The sequence below is a fragment of the Pongo abelii genome, chromosome 6 (genome assembly GCF_028885655.2).
Source record: "Pongo abelii isolate AG06213 chromosome 6, NHGRI_mPonAbe1-v2.0_pri, whole genome shotgun sequence".
Taxonomy (NCBI): domain Eukaryota; kingdom Metazoa; phylum Chordata; class Mammalia; order Primates; family Hominidae; genus Pongo; species Pongo abelii.
This window is the reverse complement of record NC_071991.2, coordinates 14,890,493-14,910,942: the sequence shown is the minus strand read 5'-3', so window position 1 is coordinate 14,910,942 and position 20,450 is coordinate 14,890,493. Positions and strand designations below refer to the sequence as shown.

General features: G+C 56.6%; 1 protein-coding gene across 2 annotated transcripts in view; it reads right to left on the bottom strand.

Annotated features, from left to right (window-relative positions):
* Positions 1-1,204: 1,204 nt before the first annotated feature.
* Positions 1,205-20,450, bottom strand: part of MLXIPL (MLX interacting protein like) — a 32,273-nt gene continuing 13,027 nt past the window's right edge. The window contains exons 3-17 of one of the 2 annotated variants that reach the window (XM_002817862.4): positions 15,754-15,836; positions 15,503-15,592; positions 15,166-15,210; positions 14,129-14,330; positions 13,916-13,996; positions 7,860-8,029; positions 5,200-5,731; positions 4,877-4,944; positions 4,651-4,801; positions 4,375-4,490; positions 4,164-4,283; positions 3,854-3,981; positions 3,641-3,764; positions 2,267-2,396; positions 1,205-1,980 (exon numbers count right to left, since the gene is read on the bottom strand). In XM_002817862.4, coding sequence (XP_002817908.4) covers positions 1,862-1,980; positions 2,267-2,396; positions 3,641-3,764; positions 3,854-3,981; positions 4,164-4,283; positions 4,375-4,490; positions 4,651-4,801; positions 4,877-4,944; positions 5,200-5,731; positions 7,860-8,029; positions 13,916-13,996; positions 14,129-14,330; positions 15,166-15,210; positions 15,503-15,592; positions 15,754-15,836 — 2,159 coding nt within the window. In that variant the 3' untranslated portion in view covers positions 1,205-1,861. The remainder of the gene's footprint in view (positions 1,981-2,266; positions 2,397-3,640; positions 3,765-3,853; positions 3,982-4,163; positions 4,284-4,374; positions 4,491-4,650; positions 4,802-4,876; positions 4,945-5,199; positions 5,732-7,859; positions 8,030-13,915; positions 13,997-14,128; positions 14,331-15,165; positions 15,211-15,502; positions 15,593-15,753; positions 15,837-20,450) is intronic. The other variant, XM_054560415.2, reaches the window with a different exon arrangement.

Sequence of the window (20,450 nt, the reverse complement as noted above, 5' to 3'; positions counted from 1 at the left end):
GTAAAGACCGGGTTTTGCCATATTAGCCAGGCTGGTCTCGAACTCCTGACCTTGTGATCCGCCTACCTCGGCCTCCCAAAGTACTGGGATTACAGGCGTGAGCCACCACACCCGGCTGCTGACTCTATTCTTATAAGAAAAATTTTTTTGTCTGGGCACGGTAGCCTCACACCTGTAATCCCAGCACTTTGGGAGGCTGAGGCGGGCAGATCACAAGGTCAGGAGTTTGAGACCAGCCTGACCAACATGGTGAAACCCCGTCTCTACTAAAAATACAAAAATTAGCTGGGCATGGTGGCGCATGCCTGTAATCCCTGCTACTCAGGAGGCTGAGGCAGGAGAATCGCTTGAACCCGGGAGGCGAAGGTTGCAGTGAGCCGAGATTGCACCACTGCACTCCAGCCTGGGCAACAGAGCGAGACTCTGTCTCAAAAAAAAAAAAAATTTTTTTTTTTTAAAGTTACATCTGGGCAGGGCACAGTGGCTCACGCCTGTAATCCCAGCACTTTGGGAAGCCAAGGCGGGCGGATCATGAGGTCAGGAGATCGAGACCATCCTGGCTAACACGGTGAAACCCCGTCTCTACTAAAAATATAAAAAATTAGCCGGCAGGCGCCGGCTACAGGCAGGCGCCTGTAGTCCCAGCTACTCGGGAGGCTGAGGCAGGAGAACGGCATGAACCCGGGAGGCAGAGCTTGCAGTGAGCTGAGATCGCACCACTGCACTCCAGCCTGGGCGACAGTGCGAGACTCCGTCTCAAAAAAAAAAAAAAGTTACATCTGATTTTCTTTTATTTATTTTTCTCTTTTTTATTACTGAGATGAGGTCTATGATCCTCCCGCCTTGGCCTCCCAAAGTGCTGGGATTACTGGTGTGAGCCACTGTGCCCGGCCTTTTTGTTGTTGTTATTTGAGACAGGGTCTCACTCTGTTACCCACCCTACAGTGCAGTGGTGCTATCACAGCTCACTGCAGCCTCGAACTCCTGGGCTCAAGCGATCCTCCCGCCTCAGCCTCCTGAGTAGCTGGGACTACAGGCGCTCGCCACCACTTGGTGATCTTGTCCCACCTCCACTCAAAGCCCTCCAGCTGCTTCCAGCTCAGAGTAAACGCCCAGGCCCTCTACAAAGCCACCTCCCACTGGCAACCAGCTCTCTCTCCATCCCAGTGTGAGACACATTGACCAGCACACCAACAAACCAGCAGACAGTTTTTGCTTTTATTGGTCAAGAATTCTTTACAAAACCCACACACACACGTCCACACACACACATGATGCCTGCCCTGCTGTGGTCACTCTGGCCCTGGTGTCTCCTGGGATCAGGCCCTCCTGGCCTCTCCCAGGGGAAACCATCCTGCAGCCCCTCTGGGTCAGCAGTGAAGGAGCGGAGAGAGGGAACCTCCTTTTCTGCTTCTCTGCTCAGGAACAGAGGTCTGTGCCCCACCTGTCGGGGAGCAGGTGGAGGTGACAGAGAAACAGCATCCTCCTTCTCCCACCGTTGAGCACCCAGAGTTGCCAGCCTAGGCCCCCAGTGTCACAGCTGCCAAGGCCTGGGGGTCATCTGCTGATTGAACCTTCCCCATCCCCATTTTGCAGATTGAAACACAGCGGTCCAAAGACAGCGGACGAGTCACCCAAGGTCACGGTGCTGGAGCACAGTGGCAGAGCAGGGACGGGGACTCCGCTCTTCTTGGCCTCCAGGAGGTGGGAAGTGTGAAACCTGGACCCTGCTCCACCCCCCAGGGAAGGGCAGAGCCAGGGCCTGGGGCAGGAAGGGGGTGCCCAGAGATGATCCCTGGAGCCCGTGCCCAGGGAAAGCAGCCCCTAGGGCAGCTGAGTGAGCAGCAGGGTCTGGCCAGGACTATAAAGGTTTGCCAAGGGTGCCCTCTGTGACTGCCCGTGTGGCTTGCTCAGGGATGCGGCCCGGGTCAGTCAGGATACTGGTAGATGTGCCCAGCTGGCGTAGGGAGTTCAGGACAGCTGGGTGGGAGACAGAGAGAGAGAGACACTTCCTGGGGTTAGGGCCCTACCCTTGGATGTGGAACCAAAGGGATAGGGGGAGGTACTAGTTGGCAAGACTGTCACCCCCTCCTAGAACCTCTGTCTACAGGCATCTGGTGGCCAGAGGACCATCTGGGGGATGGGGGGTGGCCACAACCCTAGGCTGTGTTGATGGCAAGCTGGATGTGGGATCTAAGCAGGGTGGAATACTCCCTCCACCCCCGAGGCTGGGTCCCTCTAGCAGGCAGGGAGATGGCTCACGTACTTGGCCGGAGAGCGGGCAGAGAGCAGTACTGGTCCAGCCAGGCCAGTGAGGTCTGGCGGAGGGTGTGCACGCTTGCCGTGGACACCATCCCGTTGAAGGACTCAAACAGAGGCCGGATGAGGATGCTGAACTGGGCCTAGGTCAAGGAGCTGCCTGTGGTCCAGCTGGTCCCCCCACACCACGTGGAGCCCTGATGCCCAGTTCAAACCAGGGGAACAAAGGGCCTAGACACTGTCTAACCTTGAACCCCAATGACTCGTGTTGCAGCCCCTACTTCTCTTTTTTTTGAGACTGAGTCTCACTCTGTCACCCAGGCTGAAGTACAGTGGCGTGATCTCAGCTCACTGCAACCTCTGCCTCCCAGGTTCAAGCAATTCTCCTGCCTCAGCCTCCTGAGTAGCTGGGATTACAGGTGTGCGCCACCACGCCTGGCTAATTTTTGTATTTTTAGTAGAGACGGGGTTTCACTATGTTGGTCAGGCTGGTCTCGAACTCCTGACCTCGTGATCCACCCACCTCAGCCTCCTAAAGTGCTGGAATTACAGGCGTGAGCCACTGTGCTCGGACTTTTTTTTTTTTTTTTTTTTTTTGACAGAGTCTCGCTCTGCTGCCCAGGCTGGAATGCAGTGGCGCAATCTTGGCTCACTGCAACCTCCACCTCCCAGGTTCAAGCTGTTCTCCTGCCTCAGCCTCCCGAGTAGTTGGGATTACAGGCACATGCCACCATGCTTGGCTAATTTTTGTATTTTTAGTGGAGATGGGGTTTTGCCATGTTGGCCAGTCTGGTCTTGAACTCCTGGCCTCAAGTGATCCACCTGCCTCGGCCTCCCAAAGTGCTGGGATGACAGGCGTGAGCCACCGCACCCGGCTTGCAGTCCCTACTTCTGTCCTGCCAAGACCTTCCCAGCTCTCTGCCTCTCAGTCCCCTCCTCCTTGCCCCTCCACGGCCCTTACTGTGTGCTGAACCATCCCCCATCCCTGAGCTCAGTCAAGAACTTGACCCCTGAGCCAGATCAGGGAGTGGATTCCCAGTCTTCTGTAGTCCTCACTCCAGAGTTCAGGTTCTCCCAAACTGCCCTCGGGGCTTCCTGAGGTCAGGTCCAAGGCTCCCCTTACCCAAGGACTCCTCCCTCAGCCCCTTACCCAAGGACTCCTCCCTCAGTTTCCCTCTCCGCTCCCAGCCCCCCATCCCTGGGCAATTTTGCTGGTCAAGATGGCCAGGACATGGAAGCAGGGGGCAGAGCCAGAGCTTGTCACCTGGGAGCAGCTCTGAGCCTGCCCGGCCTGGAGAGCTAGGCCTCCATCCCAGGCCCAGCCTGGTCTCACCCTGCCACAGCCCCTGCAGCCTCCAGCCATGGGCTTGAGGGAGGATACCACCCAGAACTTCCAGTTGTGCAGCGTACGGGTTCGGACGTAGTCATCAAACATGTCTCGCATCTGGTCAAAACGCTGGTGTGTGATGGGTACCCCTGTGGCGGGCAGCTGCTGCTGGCACAGGCTGGGGGCAGGGTAGGGGTCAGGGGCTGGGGGTCAGGCAGCATGGCGGCATGGCCCCCTGGTCCCAGCACCCGCCTGGACCCTGCCTACTTAATGGCGGCATTGAGCTCCTCAATCTCATCCCGCAGCTGCTGGGCCTCCTCCTGCAAGCCCGCACGCTCCTGCTGTAGCATAAGGATGTACTCGGCTGTCTTCTGCAGCGTGGTAGCTTTGCTCACCTGCAGATGCCACCAGGGGGGCTCAGGCAGGTGCTAGAGGCTGCACCCTGGACCCACTGAGGCACTGGGATGGGAGGAGGCAAGAGTGTCTGGAGCACTCCCCTGCAATTGAGTTTTGGGTGGGGGGGGTCCAGAAAGGGGCCCTGTGGTTTTGGGGGTGCCAGCCTGGGCCCAGGGCTCACCTTGAGGCTGGGCTGGGCACTGAGTGTGCTCACAAGCCCATGAAGGGTGTCAAACCCCAGCTTGATGTTAAAGCGCCGCTTCTGCTCTGCGGAGATGTGTGTGATACGCCGGTTCTCGGTCTTGGGGAGCAGAGAGTTGGGTGAGCCTAGGAAGGAGCCCGGGAGGGCCTGGGGGTAGCAAACCGATCTTAGGGTGGGGGATGGTGCCCACCTTGTTGCTGTCTGGACGGCCCCGGCTGAGGATGGGTTGCGGGGGAGAGACACGGACGCTCAGAGTCCCAGGGCCTGGCATGGAGCTGAGGTCCCCTGACAGCCGCCGTTCATTGCCTGTGGTAGGGACAGACAGACCCACAGAAAGACCGACCCAGGGGAAAGGGTCCCCATTGCCCCCTTCCTCTTATCCTGGCCCCAGACCCAGTCCCCTTCTTCTTCCTCCTCTTCCCCTCATCCCCTAGATTCCCCCAATCCCTGCAACCCCTCTCTTTACCGCTGAGCACTGGGGGTGAGAGCCGCTCCGCTTTGGGGACCAGCAGGGGCCTGGAAGGGGCCAATGTGGCCGGGCCTGGAGGTGGCCGGGGTGGTGTAGGGGCTGGGGTCGGGGGAAGGAATGTGCAGGGGAATTCAGGGACTGTCTCCTGCTGGGGTGGAGAAGGGCAGAGAGTCGGGGTGAAGGCCGTGAGCACAGCCCCACCGCCCAGTGCCTGAGATCTTACCGGGGACCCTGGGGACCGGAGGAGGGTGCTGGATACAAGTGGTGGCTCCAGGGCTTGCTCCGGCTTGGCTGTGCACGGGCAGAACCGTGAGGCTGCTGGGGCTGGCCCACCCCCGGCCTCTATCAAGACCCCATCCTGCCCCTCCCAAGAGTCCACACCCCTGTTAGGTACAGGCCCCACATCCCTCATTCCTCCATTCCTCCACTCTGTCCCTTGAACTGGACCTGCCCCTTCACCTTCATCTTCTGCTCCCATAACCCCCTGTCCTCCCCACCCCCCGGCCTCCCTCCCCAGGCTTTCCTCTCCCCATTGCTGGCCCTCACCTGCCGTGAGCAGCTGTGTGAGGCAGGGGTTGTTGCTTCCCGCAGTGGTGGGGGGACTGGCAGTGGCAGGGGCTAAGGTAGGGGGGCTGGCTTTCTGTCCCCTAGGGGATGGGGCGGGGGGCTTGCCTCTGGGCATGGAGAAGCAAGGCCCAAAGGCAGGCTCCGAATACCCCGAGGGTAGAAGCTCTATGGGGAAGGGGGTGGGGGCCGGGCTGGGGACTGACTGCGGGGTGGGTGGGAAGGCTGCAGGAGCAGGCAGCGGAGACACTCCTGGGGCAGGAGGGACGGTGGGGAAGGGAAACCTGGGAGAGAAGAGAGGCTCTTCCTGCAGCAAAGCAGTGGGTGGCGCCATGGGTGGGAAGGGAGGTTGGGGGCAGGGCTCCAGGCTTGGCACCTTGGCAGGGGGAGGGTAATGCAGCAGAGGTGGGGGTACAGGAGGGGGTGGGAGCCGGGGCTTGGGGTCTTCAGGAAGGAGGAAATCAGAACTCAGGAAGGCGCTGGAGTCCAAGGGGCCAGGGCAGCTGTTCCGAGCCTGGTTGGGGGGACAGACAGACACTCAGAGAGCAGGGGAGAGAGCTGCCCCTGGCAGCCTTCTGGGCCTCCCCTGCCCTGCCCTTCCCTGCCCTGGCCAAACTCTGGACTGGGGCCCTGGGGAGAGATAGGAAAAATGAGCCCTGCCTTCCAACACACACAGGTGTGCGAACATATACATGGAGCCAGGAAATTACAATGAGAGGAGGGAGTAGAGTACATTTATGCCAAAAGCAGGGACAGCGGAGCATCAATCTTCCTGCCCATCCATTTGTCTCCCAAATAACTTATCCGTCCATCCACTAACTTGTCCACCAGTCCATCCACCAAGCAATCCACCCATCCATTCATCATCCATCCATCCACTAACTTGTCCACCGATCCATCCACCAACCAACCCACCATTCCTTCATCATCCATCCATCCACTAACTTGTCCACCGATCCATCCACCCACCAACCCACCATTCCTTCATCATCCATCCATCCACTAACTTGTCCACCGATCCATCCACCCACCAACCCACCATTCCTTCATCATCCATCCATCCACTAACTTGTCCACCGATCCATCCACCCACCAACCCACCCATCTGATCATCATCCATCCATCCACTAACTTGTCCACCGATCCATCCACCAACCAACCCACCATTCCTTCATCATCCATCCATCCATCCACTAACTTGTCCACTGATCCATCCACCAACCAACCCACCATTCCTTCATTATCCATCCACTAACTTCACCAATCCATCCACTAACCAACCCACCCATCCATTCATCAATTGTCCATCTACTACTTCATCCACCAATCTCTCCATCCATCCGTCTTCCATCCATTCACCTACCTATTTATCAATCTATGAACCAGCTCATCTACCACTCTCTCCACCAGCCTACCAGACATTAACGCATTAACTAATCCATCCAACCATCTATACTTCCATCATTCATCCACCAACCCATCCATAATCCTTCCATCCATCCACCATCTATACATTTCCAGCCACTTAACCACCAATGAGCCCATTCACTAATCCATTAAACTATTCATCTATGTATCCATCCACCAGCCCATCCATCCAACCAACCACTCACCTGCCCATATATCCACCAACCCACGTGTGCCTCCACCGAAGTCTAAGATGCATCTATCCATTCACCAGCACACCCATTCATCTGCACACTCGCTCATTCATTCAGTCTCTGACTCACTCATTGGACAACCATTCACTGAGTGCTGTTTTGTGCCTGAGCCGCATTAGGTAGAGAGAATGCAGTGGTGAGCAAAACAACCCTTTCAGTAAGGAGCTCACTGTCTGATGGAGGAGACACACCCCTCAGCAACCAATTAGAATTAGCACCTGAAAAGTCTGATGATGGAGGGAAAAGGCCTATAACCAAGCAGCAGGAAGCAACTTCTGAATTGCACCTGGGGGCCAGGCGCGGTGGCTCACACCTGTAATCCCAGCACCTTGGGAGGCCGAGGCGGGCAGACCACTGAGGTCAGGAGTTTGAGACCAGCCTGGCCAACATGGTGAAACCCTGTCTCTACTAAAAAAACAAAAATAAGCCGGAAATCGCTTGAACACGGGAGGCGGAGGTTACAGTGAGCCGAGATCATGCCACTGCACTTGAGCCTAGGCAACAGAGTGAGACTCTGTCTCAAAAAAAAAAAAAAAAAAAAGAATTGCATTTGGGGAATTCATGAACCAAAATGGTAGATTCACTGTTTCCTAAACATCCACGCTCAGCTTTCTGCCTCGAAGCTTTTGTTCCTGCTGTTCTCCCATCTGGCTTGACCTCAGCCAGTCCCTTCTGTCCAAAGCTGACCTATTCTCTAAGGCCCAGAAACTCCCCTTCTCCAGGAAGCCTTCCACAAGCAACTGGCCCTTGGTGGAGCCCACTCCATGGTCTCCATGCCCTTAGCTTTCTCCCACAACCATTTTGTCCAGTTCTGCTTCACGGGGTCCCTCCCAGAGGGCAGAGATGGGGTCTTTCTTCCCCTCCAATCTCCAAGCAGAAGACTGGGCACTCAGGGAGGGTCTGATACCTCCTGGACATGAACAGGGCAGGACCAGCTCTCAAGTGAGCTACACAGGGCTGGACGGGGTGGGGTGAGCTCACCTGCAGACGGCTGTGTCCGGAGAGGTGGGTCATGGCCGAGGAAGCTGGGGGCACCTCCGGGCCCAGGGTCCCACTGCTGAAGAGGGAGTCAACCACGGGGCTGAAGCTGGGGGGCTCTGGGAAGTTTGAAGGCATGGGCGGCTGTGGGGGGCGGGAGTTGGTAAAGAAATCTGTAATTCAGACACACAGGGCAACAGCAGTTAGGGCCAGGGCTATGGCTGGGAAACAGCTGGGAGGAGAGTGGCCTGTCCCCAGCCTTGGCGGGTGGGGACATGGGGGCTGGCAGGCGGAGGGTGGGGGTCCCTTCCACAGAAGATTGTGAGACTGGGAGGGTTTCTGTCTCGATCAGGGGAAGCAGCAACCGTCTTGGGTGGAATGAGCCTGCGTGGGAGAGAGCAGGGGACTGTGGGTGTGAACAGGGACCCCAGGAAGCAGCCCCCTCCCCTCCCCAGCCCCAGGCTTAGCTCAGCAAGTCCCCCTCCCCACCGCCTGGTGGCTCCCCTTCCCTGATCTGCTGGAGGTACAGAAAGGGGGTACCCAGAGAGAGTGCGAGGGTGGAAAAGGGGTGCGGTGCGAGGGGAGGAGGCCTGGGATGGGAGGGGCCCCAGGGTGACAGAAGTTCAAGAGGGTGGGTTGGAGATGAGGGGGAACGCGAGGTCAATGGGTCCAGGACAAGCTTGGTTTGTTGGAAGGTCAACAGGTGGAGCCTAGGAGTGGGGTGAAGAGTGTAATGGGGCGAGAGGGGCCTAAGGCTGGGCTTCGAGTGGGGTGGGGGTGAGAGGGGCCTAAGGGTGGGCTCTGAGTGGTGTGTGGACAAAAGGGAGATATGGGTGGGCTCTGACTGGGATGGGGGCAAGGGGGGTGCCTAAGGCTGGGCTCCAAGTGGGGTGTGGGCAAGAGGGGCTAAGGGTGGGCTCTGAGTGGGGTGGGGGCAAGAGGGGCTAAGGGTGGGCTCTGAGTGGGGTGTGGGCAAGAGGGGGATACGGGTGGGCTCCGAGTGGGGTGGGGGTGAAGGGGGACCTAAGGCTGGGCTCCAAGTGGGGTGGGGGCAAGAGGGGCTAAGGGTGGACTCCGAGTGGGGTGGGGGTGAGAGGGGGGCCTAAGGGTGGGCTCTGAGTGGGGTGGGGGCGACGGGGGCCTAAGGATGGGCTCTGAGTGGGGTGGGGGCGAGAGGGGCCTAAGGCTGGGCTCCGAAATGGGTGGGGGTGAGAGGGGGCCTAAGGATAGGCTCTGAGTGGGGTGGGGCAAGGGGTCTGGGAAGCCTGCGAGAGCTGGGGGAGGCAGTAGCAGATTGTTTGGGGTGCGGGTTGTGTAAGTCCTGGGCTATTCTGGTTTTGGGAAGCAGCTGGCCACGGCCTGACCACATCCCGGGCCTGGGCGCCGCCCGCCCACCCGCTCCCTTCCGGGCACCTTTCTCTGACCCTGACCAGCTTGTGATCCGTGCCAGCTCCCGAGGCCTCTTAGTCTGAGCAGTTCTGACCCCACCATGACAACTCCCCACAGGCCTGGGTGAGCCCCAGCTCCCCGCTTTTTCCCTCTAGCCCCCCTGCCAGGAGAGCTGCTCGAGTCTGCCTCCCAGGAGCCACCTCCAAGGAGACCAGGAGTCGGTTAGATAAGGTCACCCCAAACCCAGAACCCACTGGGGGGTCAAGTGTGTATGTGTTTGTGTCTTCACCCCCAACCCCATCCCCCAGAGATAGAATCGTGCTATGTTGCCCAGGCTGGTCTCAAACTCCTGGCCTCAAGCCATCCTCCTGCCTCAGCCTCCTAAAGTGCTGGGATTATAATGAGCTTGCGTGGGAGACAGCAGGGGACTGTGGGTGTGAACAGGAACCCCAGGAAGCAGTCCCGTCCCCTGCACAGCACCAGGCTTAGCTCAGGAAGTCCCCCTTCCCATCCTCTGGTGGCTGCCATTCCCTGATCTGCTGGTACAGAAAGGAGGTGCCCAGAAAGAATGCCAGGGTGGGAAAGGGGTGCAGGGCGAGGGGAGGAGGTCAGCCGCTGTGCCTTGCTGTCACCCAGGCTGGAGTGCGGCGGCACGATCTCGGCTCACTGCAACCTCCACCTCCTGGGTTCAAACGATTCTCATGCCTCGGCTTCCCAAGTAGCTGGGATTACAGGCGTGCACCACCACACTCAGCTAATTTTGTATTTTTTTAGCAAAAATGGGGTTTTGCCATGTTTCCCGGGCTGGTCTCAAACTCCTGAGCTCAAGCAATCCTCCTGCTTTGGCCTCCTAAAGTGCTGGGATGACAGGAGTGAGTCACCGCGCCCAGCCCTGTGTGTCATCAGTGGCTCTGCTTTGCAGGAGGGTGCAGGGCCTGTGTGTTGCAGTCGCTGAACCCTGGAGTCTCAGCATGGGGTCTGCATGCAGCCTCTGTCTACCCTTTGGGTGTCTGTCACTCCGTCTGAGGCCGTGTGAACCTGTCCTGCCACGATAGCACGGTGCATGTGTGTCTGCTCTGTGCCTGTCCGCGTGTCTAACCCCATGGTGAAATGGTGTCTTCTTGCTGTCCTGCTGCCTGCCTGCCTGCCTGCCTGCCTGCCTGCCTTCCTTCCTTCCTTCCTTCTTTCCTTTCTCTCTCTTTTTTTCATCTTTCTCTCTCTTTCTCTCTTTCTTTCTTTCTTTTTTTTTTTTTTGAGATGGAGTCTCGCTCTGTAGCCCAGGCTGGGGTACAGTGGCACGATCTTGGCTCACTGCTGCAACCTCCTGGGTTCAAACAATTCTCCTTGCCTCAGCCTCCTGAGTAGCTGGGATTACAGGCCCCCCTGCTGCCTTTCTTTAAAAGGGGGACCAGGCCGGGCGCGGTGGCTCACACCTGTAATCCCAGTACTTTGGGAGGCTGAGGTGGACGGATCACCTGAAGTCAGGAGTTCAAGACCAGCCTGGCCAGTGAGGGGAAACCCCATTTCTACTAAAAAAAAAATATATATATAAAAATTAGTCAGGCGTGGTGGCGGGCACCTGTAGTCCCAGCTACTCTGGAGGCTGAGACAGGAGAATTGCTTGAACCCAGGAGGTGGGGGTTGCAGTAAGCCAAGATGATGCCACTGCACTCCAGCCTGGGCAACAGAGCAAGATTCTGTCTCAAAAAAAATGGGGACCAGGTGGGAGATGGCGAGTGGTCACTGCTGCTCCCCCATCTCCCAGGGTCCACAGTTCCTGTCACTAGGTCCCCGAGGCTCTGGCTCTAGAATCAGCCTCATGCTGTGCCTGGCCCCAGGCCGTTGAGGGCCTAGGGCTCCTCCCTGCTCACAGCTGCTGCCCACTCCCTGGGTCCCCGGCAGGGGTCATGGGGCCACAAGGCCCTCTCATCCCTGAGTCACCAGCCACCCGCTTACCATCGTTGCCCAGGCCTATCCCCACCCTGCCTTGAGAGAAGTTGCTTCCCAGCCCGAGCTGCTCACCAGGGCCCAAGTCCCTCCCTAGCCTCTGTCCCCTCACGGACCTGACCTGTCATCCCCTCCCTGAGCTCCTCTGCCTCTGGCTGCCTCCCTGAGCACCCCTCACTAAGCCTCCTGCCTCCATAGAGTTCTGGTCCCCTCCCTGGGTTTCCAGCCGGACTTCCCCAGTGGGAGGCTCTTGGGGGCAATGAGAGCTGCCGTCTTGGTGGTACCAGTGCGCTCTGCCCTCTGGGTACATGGAATGTTTGATAAGAGAGGGCCACACGAGACACCTCCTCTGTGTGGCCCACACTTGTCCCCCCACGCGACAGCAGCCACCCGGGCTTGCCAGACATCACCTCCTAGCCCCAGTCCCTGCTGGTCTTGCCCAGACCCCAGGTGGGGGTGGCTGGGCTCCTACCTGTGGCCGGGCGCTGTGTGCCCAGACAGGGCCGCTGCCCTCCCAGGCTGGCCTGCTCCCAGGGCACTGCCATGCACACTTCTGCCCCCGGGCAGCCCCCACCCCCTCCCAGGGCTGGAACAGGGGTGGGGGTGGTTCCTCATTCCCTAGTTCCCGCCCCATAGGCCTCCACCTCTTGATTGACAGGCCCAGGACCCCGTGGGGAAGGAATTAGGAGGTCACTAAGACTAAGCCTTTATTCCAGGGACCCTCTTTCTGTCCCCGGGGGCTTCGATGAGACGGGCTGAGCCTGGATATCTACCTGGCCTGCACATAGCTCCAGGGGTCCCTAAATGTGTGGCTGTCGGGAATAACCTGCAAGACCTACAGCGAAGTGAGGAAGGCCACTTGGAAAGTCAATTGTGAAAACAGAGACATTTGTCCACATGTGCATCTACCGACAGGAACATCTCTGGGAGGACACTGAGCAATCAGTAACTTGGTGGCCCTGAGGTCAGGAGAGGGAGGCAGGGACACTCACAACTTACAAAAATTGCTTTAGGCCAGACGCGGTGGCTCACACCCGTAATCCCAGCACTTTGGGAGGCCGAGGTGGGAGGATCGCTTGAGGTCAGGAGTTCAAAACCAGCCTGGCCAACATGGCAAAACCCTGTCTCTACTAAAAATACAAAAGTTAGCTGGGTGTGGTGGCGCATGCCTGTAATCCCAGCTACTCAGGAGGCTGAGGCACAAGAATCGCTTGAACCTGGGAGGCGGAGGCTGCAGTGAGCCGAGATGGAGTCACTGCACTCCAACCTGGGCGACAGAGTGAGACTCCATCTCAAAAAAAAAAAAAAAAGAGCTTTACAAGATATGATGCATGCCTGGGATTTTCTTTAAAATAACGCACTGGGCACGGTGGCACACACCTGTAATCCCAGCATTTTGGGAGGCTGAGGTGGGAGGATCTCTTGAGCCCAGGAGTTCTAGACCAGCCTGGGCAATACAGGGAGGCCCTGTCTCTTCAAAAAATAAAAAAAATTAGCCAGGCATAATGGTGCGTGCCTGTGGTCCCAGCTACTGAGGGCTGAGGTGGGAGGATCACTTGAGCCTGGGAGGTTGAGGCTGCAGTGAGCTGTGATTGTGCCACTGTACTCCAGCCTGGGCAACAGAATGAGACCCTGTCTGAAAAATAAAATAAAATAGAAACATAACAAGAGAAGGAATGTGGTCTAGATAAAAGACTGGCCAAGAGTTGATAAGTCGGTGACATCAGTGGTGACTTGGGAGGTTTTTGCTGAACTACTCTTTCTCTACTAGTGTGTGCATGTTTGAAATGTCCTCTAGTAAATAGTTTTATTTTTTATTTTAATTTTTTTGAGACAGAGTCTTGCTCTGTCACTCAGGCTGGAGTGCAGTGGCGCGATCTCGCTCACTGCAACCTCCGCCTCCCAGGTTCAAGCGATTCTCCCGCCTCAGCCTCCCGAGTAGCTGGGATCACAGGTGCCCACCACCACGCCTGGTAATTTTGGTACTTTTAGTAGAGACGGGGTTTCATCATATTGGTCAGGTTGGTCTCGAACTCCTGACCTCAGGTGATCCACCCGACTCAGCCTCCCAAAAGTGCTGGGATTACAGGCATGAGCCACCGTGCCCAGCTTAGCAAATAGTTTTAAAATGCATTGTGTGAAAAATAAATAGACCCAAATAATTCAAAGTTCTTCTCTCCCCTGAGAGGGTCCCAGCCTTCACTGCTTTCTTGGGAGCCCCTGGTTCCCTGGCCAGGTACTCTCTTGGGCCCCGCCCTCATTGGAGGCCACACCAGCTGGACAAAAGGAGACCAGGAAGAACCCTCAGAAACCACCCAGACCTGCCAGGCATGGTGGTTCATGCCTATAATCCCAGCACTTTGGGAGGCCAAGGCAAGAGGATGGCTTGAGCTCAGGAGTTTGGGACCAGCCTGGGCAACATGGTGAAACCCCATCTCTACCAAAAATACAAAAAAAATTAGCCGGGTGTGGTGGTGCACACCTGTAGTCCCAGCTACTCAGGAGGCTGAGGTGGGAGGATCACTTGAGTCTGGGGGGCAGAGGTTGGCACCACTGCATTGCAACCTTGGTGACGGAGTGAGATGCCATCTCAAAAAAAAAAAAAAAAAAAGAAAGAAACCACCCAGACTATCAGCCCTCACAGAGGGGGCTGGGATGGGCTCATCGGCCTTCCTCACATGGACCCTGCCCGTCCACCCCACCTGGGGAGGGGCTCGCCCCACCTGAGATGTCCATGAAGTCATCCAGGCTTGGCTGCAGTGGCGTCAGGTCCGGCTGGATCATGTCAGCATTGCCGACGTAGGCTGGAGGCAGCAGTGGCGACATCAGCAGCAGCAGGAAGGGAGGAGCGGGGGTCCCCACCCCCATCCTTCCCTTGGCCTCCTGGAATCTCACAGGCCTTCACCCCTCTCCCCTGCCCTTTCTCAGACCCTCACCATCCTCAGGCGGCAGCTGCAGGGGCGAAGGGCTGGACTGAGTCATGGTGAAGAGAGTGTCCGAGATGTCGGACAAAAAGCAATTGAGGTCCAGGAGCTGCCGCCCACCCGGCTCCTCCTCTGGGTCCCCCAGCAGCACGGGGACCACACTGGAGAAGAGCTGTTTGCACCATTGCTCCGGCGGCGGCCACCTGCCTTCCGCCTAGGGAGACAGAGCCATCAGCAGCCGCTAGAGAGCTCCCACTGCCCCGACCTTCCATATCACCCCTCTCCAGGGTCAAGTGGTCAGCAGGACAGAGGGTCTGTCTGTTCACACCTCTGTCACCTTTCCCTAGTGGACCTACACTCCATTGGCCTCTAAGAACTTCCCCCAGGAGATAGACCAGGATGCAGATACAGGGGTCCCCTTCCTGCCCTTTAGATTTTTTTCTATCTGGGACCCCAGTTCTTTGGTCCCTCTGTTTTTTTTTGTTTGTTTTGTTTTTGTTTTTGTTTTTTTTTTTTTGAGACGGAGTCTCACTCTGTTGCCCAGGCTGGAGTGCAGCGGCGCAATCTCAGCTCACTGCAACCTCCACCTCCCAGGTTCAAGTGATTCTCCTGTCTCAACCTCCTGAGTAGCTGGGATTGCAGGCATGCGCCACCATGCCCGGCTAATTTTTGTATTTTTAGTAGAGACGGGGTTTCACCATGTTGGCCAGTCTGGTCTTGAACTCCTGACCTCAGATGACCCACCCGCCTCGGCCTCCCAAAGTGCTGGGATGACAGGCGTGAGCCACCGCGCCCGGCCTGGTCCCTCTGTTCTCCCATGCGTCCCACCACTTGCTCAAAGACCTGGGGTCTTCTCACCACCTCACCCCCACCACCCCCAAGAAGAGAAGAGCTCAACACATGAACCACAGGATGGCAGTTACATCCCACATCCCACCCTCACGCCCAGCCACTGTCTTGCCCACTCAGGCGGAAGCTGTCAACTCTGCCTTCCACCTACTTGGGGGGTGAAGAGATGCCCTTGCCTGCTGGACTTACAGAGCACCCACCTGCTTAGGGGCCAGGAGGTCCTCTTCCCTGCTGGGCTTACGGAGCTGCAGGGACACACAGAGTTGGACACCGGATCCCTTGCCCCATCCTCCATCACTTTCCCCCAAAAGCCTCCTCTACTCACAAGCAATGAGATCCCCCATCTCCCATCGGGAGCTCCCTCGACCCCCAGGCAAGGAGGCTGCTAGGAGACCCTGTGGCCACACGGTGGCGCTGTCTACCCGGGACTGAATGGAGGGCCCGAGGGGCGCAAGCTGGGGTGTCAGGTTCCCCTTTCCGGGGATCTTTCGAGGCGGGCGGTAGCCGGGGGCCCCTGGCCGCCCCCCCGCCACTGACCCGCTTCTTGTAGTAGATGCGCCACTTGTGGTATTCCCGCATCACCACCTCGATGCGCCGCTTCCAGTAGTTCCCCTCCAGGACTACGGCCTGGGGTGGGGGCCAGGGGAGGGGGATCAGTAGGGAGGGGAGCACCGCACACCCATCTCCCACCCCTCACCCCATCCCTGTCTGCTCAGCGCAAGGCTACAGGAGGCAGGGGCTGGTCTTGGTGGGTGGGCAGGTGGGCAAGCGGTCCAGAACCCAGCTACCTCCGGCTTCCGGTGCGCATCAGCCTCAGGCCCCTGCAGGGGGGTCACGAAGCCACACACGGGGCTCTTCCTCCGCTCCACATCTGAGAGAAGGGGGCCAGGTCAGGGGCACCCAGCTTCCTCATCCCCCACCTCACCCCAGGGGACTGGGACTCAAGTGACACCCAACGAAGTCCTGCTTGGCCTTTGACGTTCAGATTAAGTGCCCATGCTGCCTCCTCCAGGAAGTCTTCTCGGATGATGCTCTAGCCTCCTAGATCTTCTTTTTTTTTTTTTTTGGAGATAGAGTTTCACTCTTGTTGCCCAGGTTGGAGTGCAATGGCGTGTTCTCGGCTCACTGCAACCTCCACCTCCCGGGTTCAAGCGATTCTCCTGCCTCAGCCTCCTGAGTAGCTGGGATTATAGGCACCCACTACCAGGCCGCGCTAATTTTTGTGTTTTTAGTAGAGACGGGGTTTCACCATGTTGGCCAGGCTGGTCTCGAACTGCTGACCTCAGGTGATCCACCTGCCTCAGCCTTCCAAAGTGCTGGGATTACAGGCTTGAGCCACCGTACCCAGCCTGATCTTCCTCTACAGGGCACTGTGAATCCAACCTCCCACACCTCTGGGTTCCTCTGGAGCCCCATAGGTACACTTGCAAAGACTGCTGAATAGATTGTGGGGCCATCGGCCACAGAGAGTGAGCTACCTCCAGAAAGTCCTGGTTAGGGCCAGGTGCAGTGGCTCACGCCTGTAATCCCAGCACTTTGGGAGGCCTAGGTGGGTGGATCACGAGGCCAGGAGATCAAGATCAGCCTGGCCAACATGGTGAAACCCCGTCTCCACTAAAAATACAAAAATTAGCCGTGCATGGTGGCACATGCCTGTAGTCCCAGCTCCTTGGGAGGCTGAGGCAGGAGAATCGCTTGAACCTGGGAGGCAGAGGTTGTAGTGAGATCACGCCACTGCACTCCAGCCTGGTGACAGAGTGAGAATCCATCTCAAAAAAAAAAAAGAAAAGAAAAAAAGAAAGTCCTGGTTAGACTGGCAGGCCAGGGGTCTAGAGCCTTGGGTAGGCTTGGCACTACCCACTTTCATTGCAGAGAACCACCCTTGGCTCACTTCTGACCACCAACCTGTGTCCTCTCCCAGGTCTCCACCTCTCCTCCCAGTCTCCAATCCTGACCCCTCCCCAGGCTCTTGCCCTTGGCCCCAACACACACTCCAGGCTCTTTTGTTGTTGTTGTTGTTGTTTTTGAAACAGGGTCTTGCTCTGTTGCCCAGGCCAGAGTGCGGTGGCGCAATCATAGCTCAATGAAGCCTTGATCTCCTGGGCTCAAGCAATCCTCCTGCCTCAGCCTCTGGCGTACGCCACCGTGTCTCGCTAATTTTTAAATTTTTTTTAGAGACAGGGTCTCCCTGTGTTGCCCAGGCTGGTCTCGAACTCCTGAGCTCAAGGAATCCTCTTGTCTTGGCCTCCCCAGGTGTTGGGATTACAAGCGTGAGCCACTGTGCCTGGCCTTTTCCTTTTTATTACTGTTATTTTTAATTTTTTGGTAGAGACAGGGCCCCACTATGTTGCTTGGACTGGCCTCAAATTCCTGGGCTCACAAGGCTTTTCTTTATCTCCTAGCTTCCCTGGCCACTTTTTTTTTTTTTTTTTGAGATGGCGTTTCACTCTTGTTGCCCAGGCTAGAGTGCAGTGCCACGATCTCAGCTCACTGCAACCTCCACCTCCCGGGTTCAAGCGATTCTCCTGCCTCAGCCTCCCAAGTAGCTGGAATTACAGGCGCGCGTTACCACGCCCGGCTAATTTTTTGTATTTTCAGTAGAGACGTGGTTTCACCATATTGGTCAGGCTGGTCTCAAACTCCTGACCTCAAATGATCCCCCAACTCAGCCTCCCAAAGTGCTGGGATTACAGGTGTCAGCCACCTCACCGGGCCCTGGCCACTTTGTGTGTGTGTGTGTGTGTATGTGTGTGTGTGTATGTGTGTGTGTGTGTATGCTTGAAACAAGGACTCAATCTGTTGCCCAGGCTGGAGTGTGTGTGTGTGTGTGTGTGTGTGTGTGTGTGTGTGTGTGTTTGAGACAAGGACTCAATCTGTTGCCCAGGCTGGAGTGTGTGTGTGTATGTGTTTGTGTTTGAGACAAGGTCTCAATCTGTTGCCCAGGCTGGAGTGTGTGTGTGTGTGTGTGTGTGTGTGTGTGTGTGTTTGAGACAAGGTCTCAATCTGTTGCCCAGGCTGGAGTGTGTGTGTGTGTGTTTGAGACAAGGTCTCAATCTGTTGCCCAGGCTGGTGTGTGTGTGTGTGTGTGTGTGTGTGTGTGTTTGAGACAAGGACTCAATCTGTTGCCCAGGCTGGAGTATGTGTGTGTGTGTGTGTGTGTGTGTGTGTGTGTGTGTGTGTGTTTGAGACAAGGTCTCAATCTGTTGCCCAGGCTAGAGTGTGTGTGTGTATATGTGTGTGTGTGTGTGTGTGTTTGAGACAAGGTCTCAATCTGTTGCCCAGGCTGGAGTGTGTGTGTGTGTTTGTTTGAGACAAGGTCTCAATCTGTTGCCCAGGCTGGTGTGTGTGTGTGTGTGTGTGTGTGTGTTTTTGAGACAAGGACTCAATCTGTTGCCCAGACTGGAGTGTGTGTGTGTGTGTGTGTGTGATTGAGACAAGGTCTCAATCTGTTTCCCAGGCTGGAGTGTGTGTGTGTGTGTGTGTGTGTGTGTGTGTGATTGAGACAAGGTCTCAATCTGTTGCCCAGGCTGGAGTGCAGTGGCAGGGATCTTGGATCACTTCTATCTCCGCCTCCTGGGTGCAAGTGATCCTCCCACCTCAGCCTCCAGAGTAGCTGGGACCACACACGTATGCCACTGCACCCAGCTAATTTGTGAATTTTTTAAAAAATTCAACATGGTTTCACCACGTTGCCCAGGCTGTTCTCAAACTCCTGGGCTCAAGCGATCTGACTGCCTCAGCCTTCCAAAGTGCTGGGATTGCAGGCGTGAGCCACCGCTCCCAGCCCCTGACCACTTTTCACTGACTCCTTTGCAATATCCACCCTGTAGCCTCTCTCACTCTGGCCCTTTCCTGCTCTAGCCTCATATCCAGCTGCCTGGGGACCCTCCCTAGGATGTCCCAAAACTTGCCACAAAAACCCCACTGACTCCCAGCATTCCAGGTCTGACTGTTATATTCCGGGTCTAATTGAGATAAAAAATCTCAATCTCATAGGATCTGTGACATTTCTCCTGCTGTCCCCTCCCCTCCATCCTCTCTCACTGTGTCACTCTTGGCCTGGTGTCATTTCTTACAGGGACCTCCCTGACTCCAGCTTCACACTCTAAGCTCATCTTCCAGTTGTAGCCAGGACAATACTTTCTAAAGTGCAGTTCAGGTCTGGAACCCTCCATGGCTCCCTACTACCTCTGGGACAAAGTCCACACTCCTTGGCTTGGCTTCCAAACCCTTCCCTTTCCTCATGACTGGGCCACCACTTGCTTCTCCCAGCTCCTCGTCTCCTTTTTTTGAGACGGGGTCTCACTCTTGTCACCCAAGTTGGAGAGCAGTGGTACAGTGCTACAGCCTTGGCTCACTGCAGCCTCCACCTCCCAGGCTCAAGCGATCCTCCCATCTTAGCCTCTCGAGTAGCTGGGACTACAGGCATGTGCCACCATGCCCGGCAGGTTTTTTGTATTTTTGGTAGAGATGGGGTTTTGCCATGTTGCCCAGGCTGGTCTCGAACTCCTGAGCTCAGGCGATCCACCTGCCTCGGCCTCCCAAAATGCTGGAATTACAGGCGTGAGTCACTGTGCTGAGCCTCCCTGTCTCCTTTATACACCTCACCTTGAAGCCACACAGCCCACCTTTTTTTTTTCTTTTTTTCTAAGGTGAAGTCTCACTCTGTCACCCAGGCTGGAGTGCAGTGGCCTGATCTCGGCTCACCACAACCTTTGCCTTCTGGGTTCAAGCAATTCTCCTGCCTCAGCCTGCCTAGTAGCTGGGATTACAGGCATGTGCCACCACGCCCCACTAATTTTTGTATTTTTAGTAGAGACGGGGTTTCTCCATGTTGGCAAGGCTGGTCTCAAACTCCTGACCTCAAGTGATCCGCTCGCCTCAGCCTCCTAAAGTGCTGGGATTACAGGTGTGAGCCACCACATCCGGCCCTTCTGATCTTATTCTAACAGGGAAGCCCCTCTTACCTTCCCTCCTCTGCCTACAATTCAGGATAGCGCCTCCTCCAGGAAGCCTTCCTGCCTCCCAAAGCCCACAGCGCTGCCCACCTCCCCTCCATGCTGGTCTGTCAGGTCTTTACATGCTTGCCTTGCTGCAGGGAGTAAAAGCAGCTCCTGCCTTTGGCACAGAGCTTGACACACAGCTGGTCTACTTAGAGGCAACCTGAGACTTTTCCTGGCTGCTCTGACAAAGAGAACAACTGCTGACCCTTCCTGCCCCAGCCAACTTCCTCTGGGACAAACGAGGACACAGAGGAAGGGGGATCACTGGAACATGAAATTTACTAGGGCTTTTTAGCATCATTTACAAAGTTCTGTCCTAAAGAACATTCTCCAAAATCTGCTGGGCATGGTGGCTCACGCCTGTAATCCCAGCACTTTGGGAGGCTAAGGCGGGCGTATCACTTGAATCCAGGAGTTGGAGACCATCCTGGGCAACATAGTGAGACCCCATCTCTACTAAAAATACAGAAATTAGCCAGGCG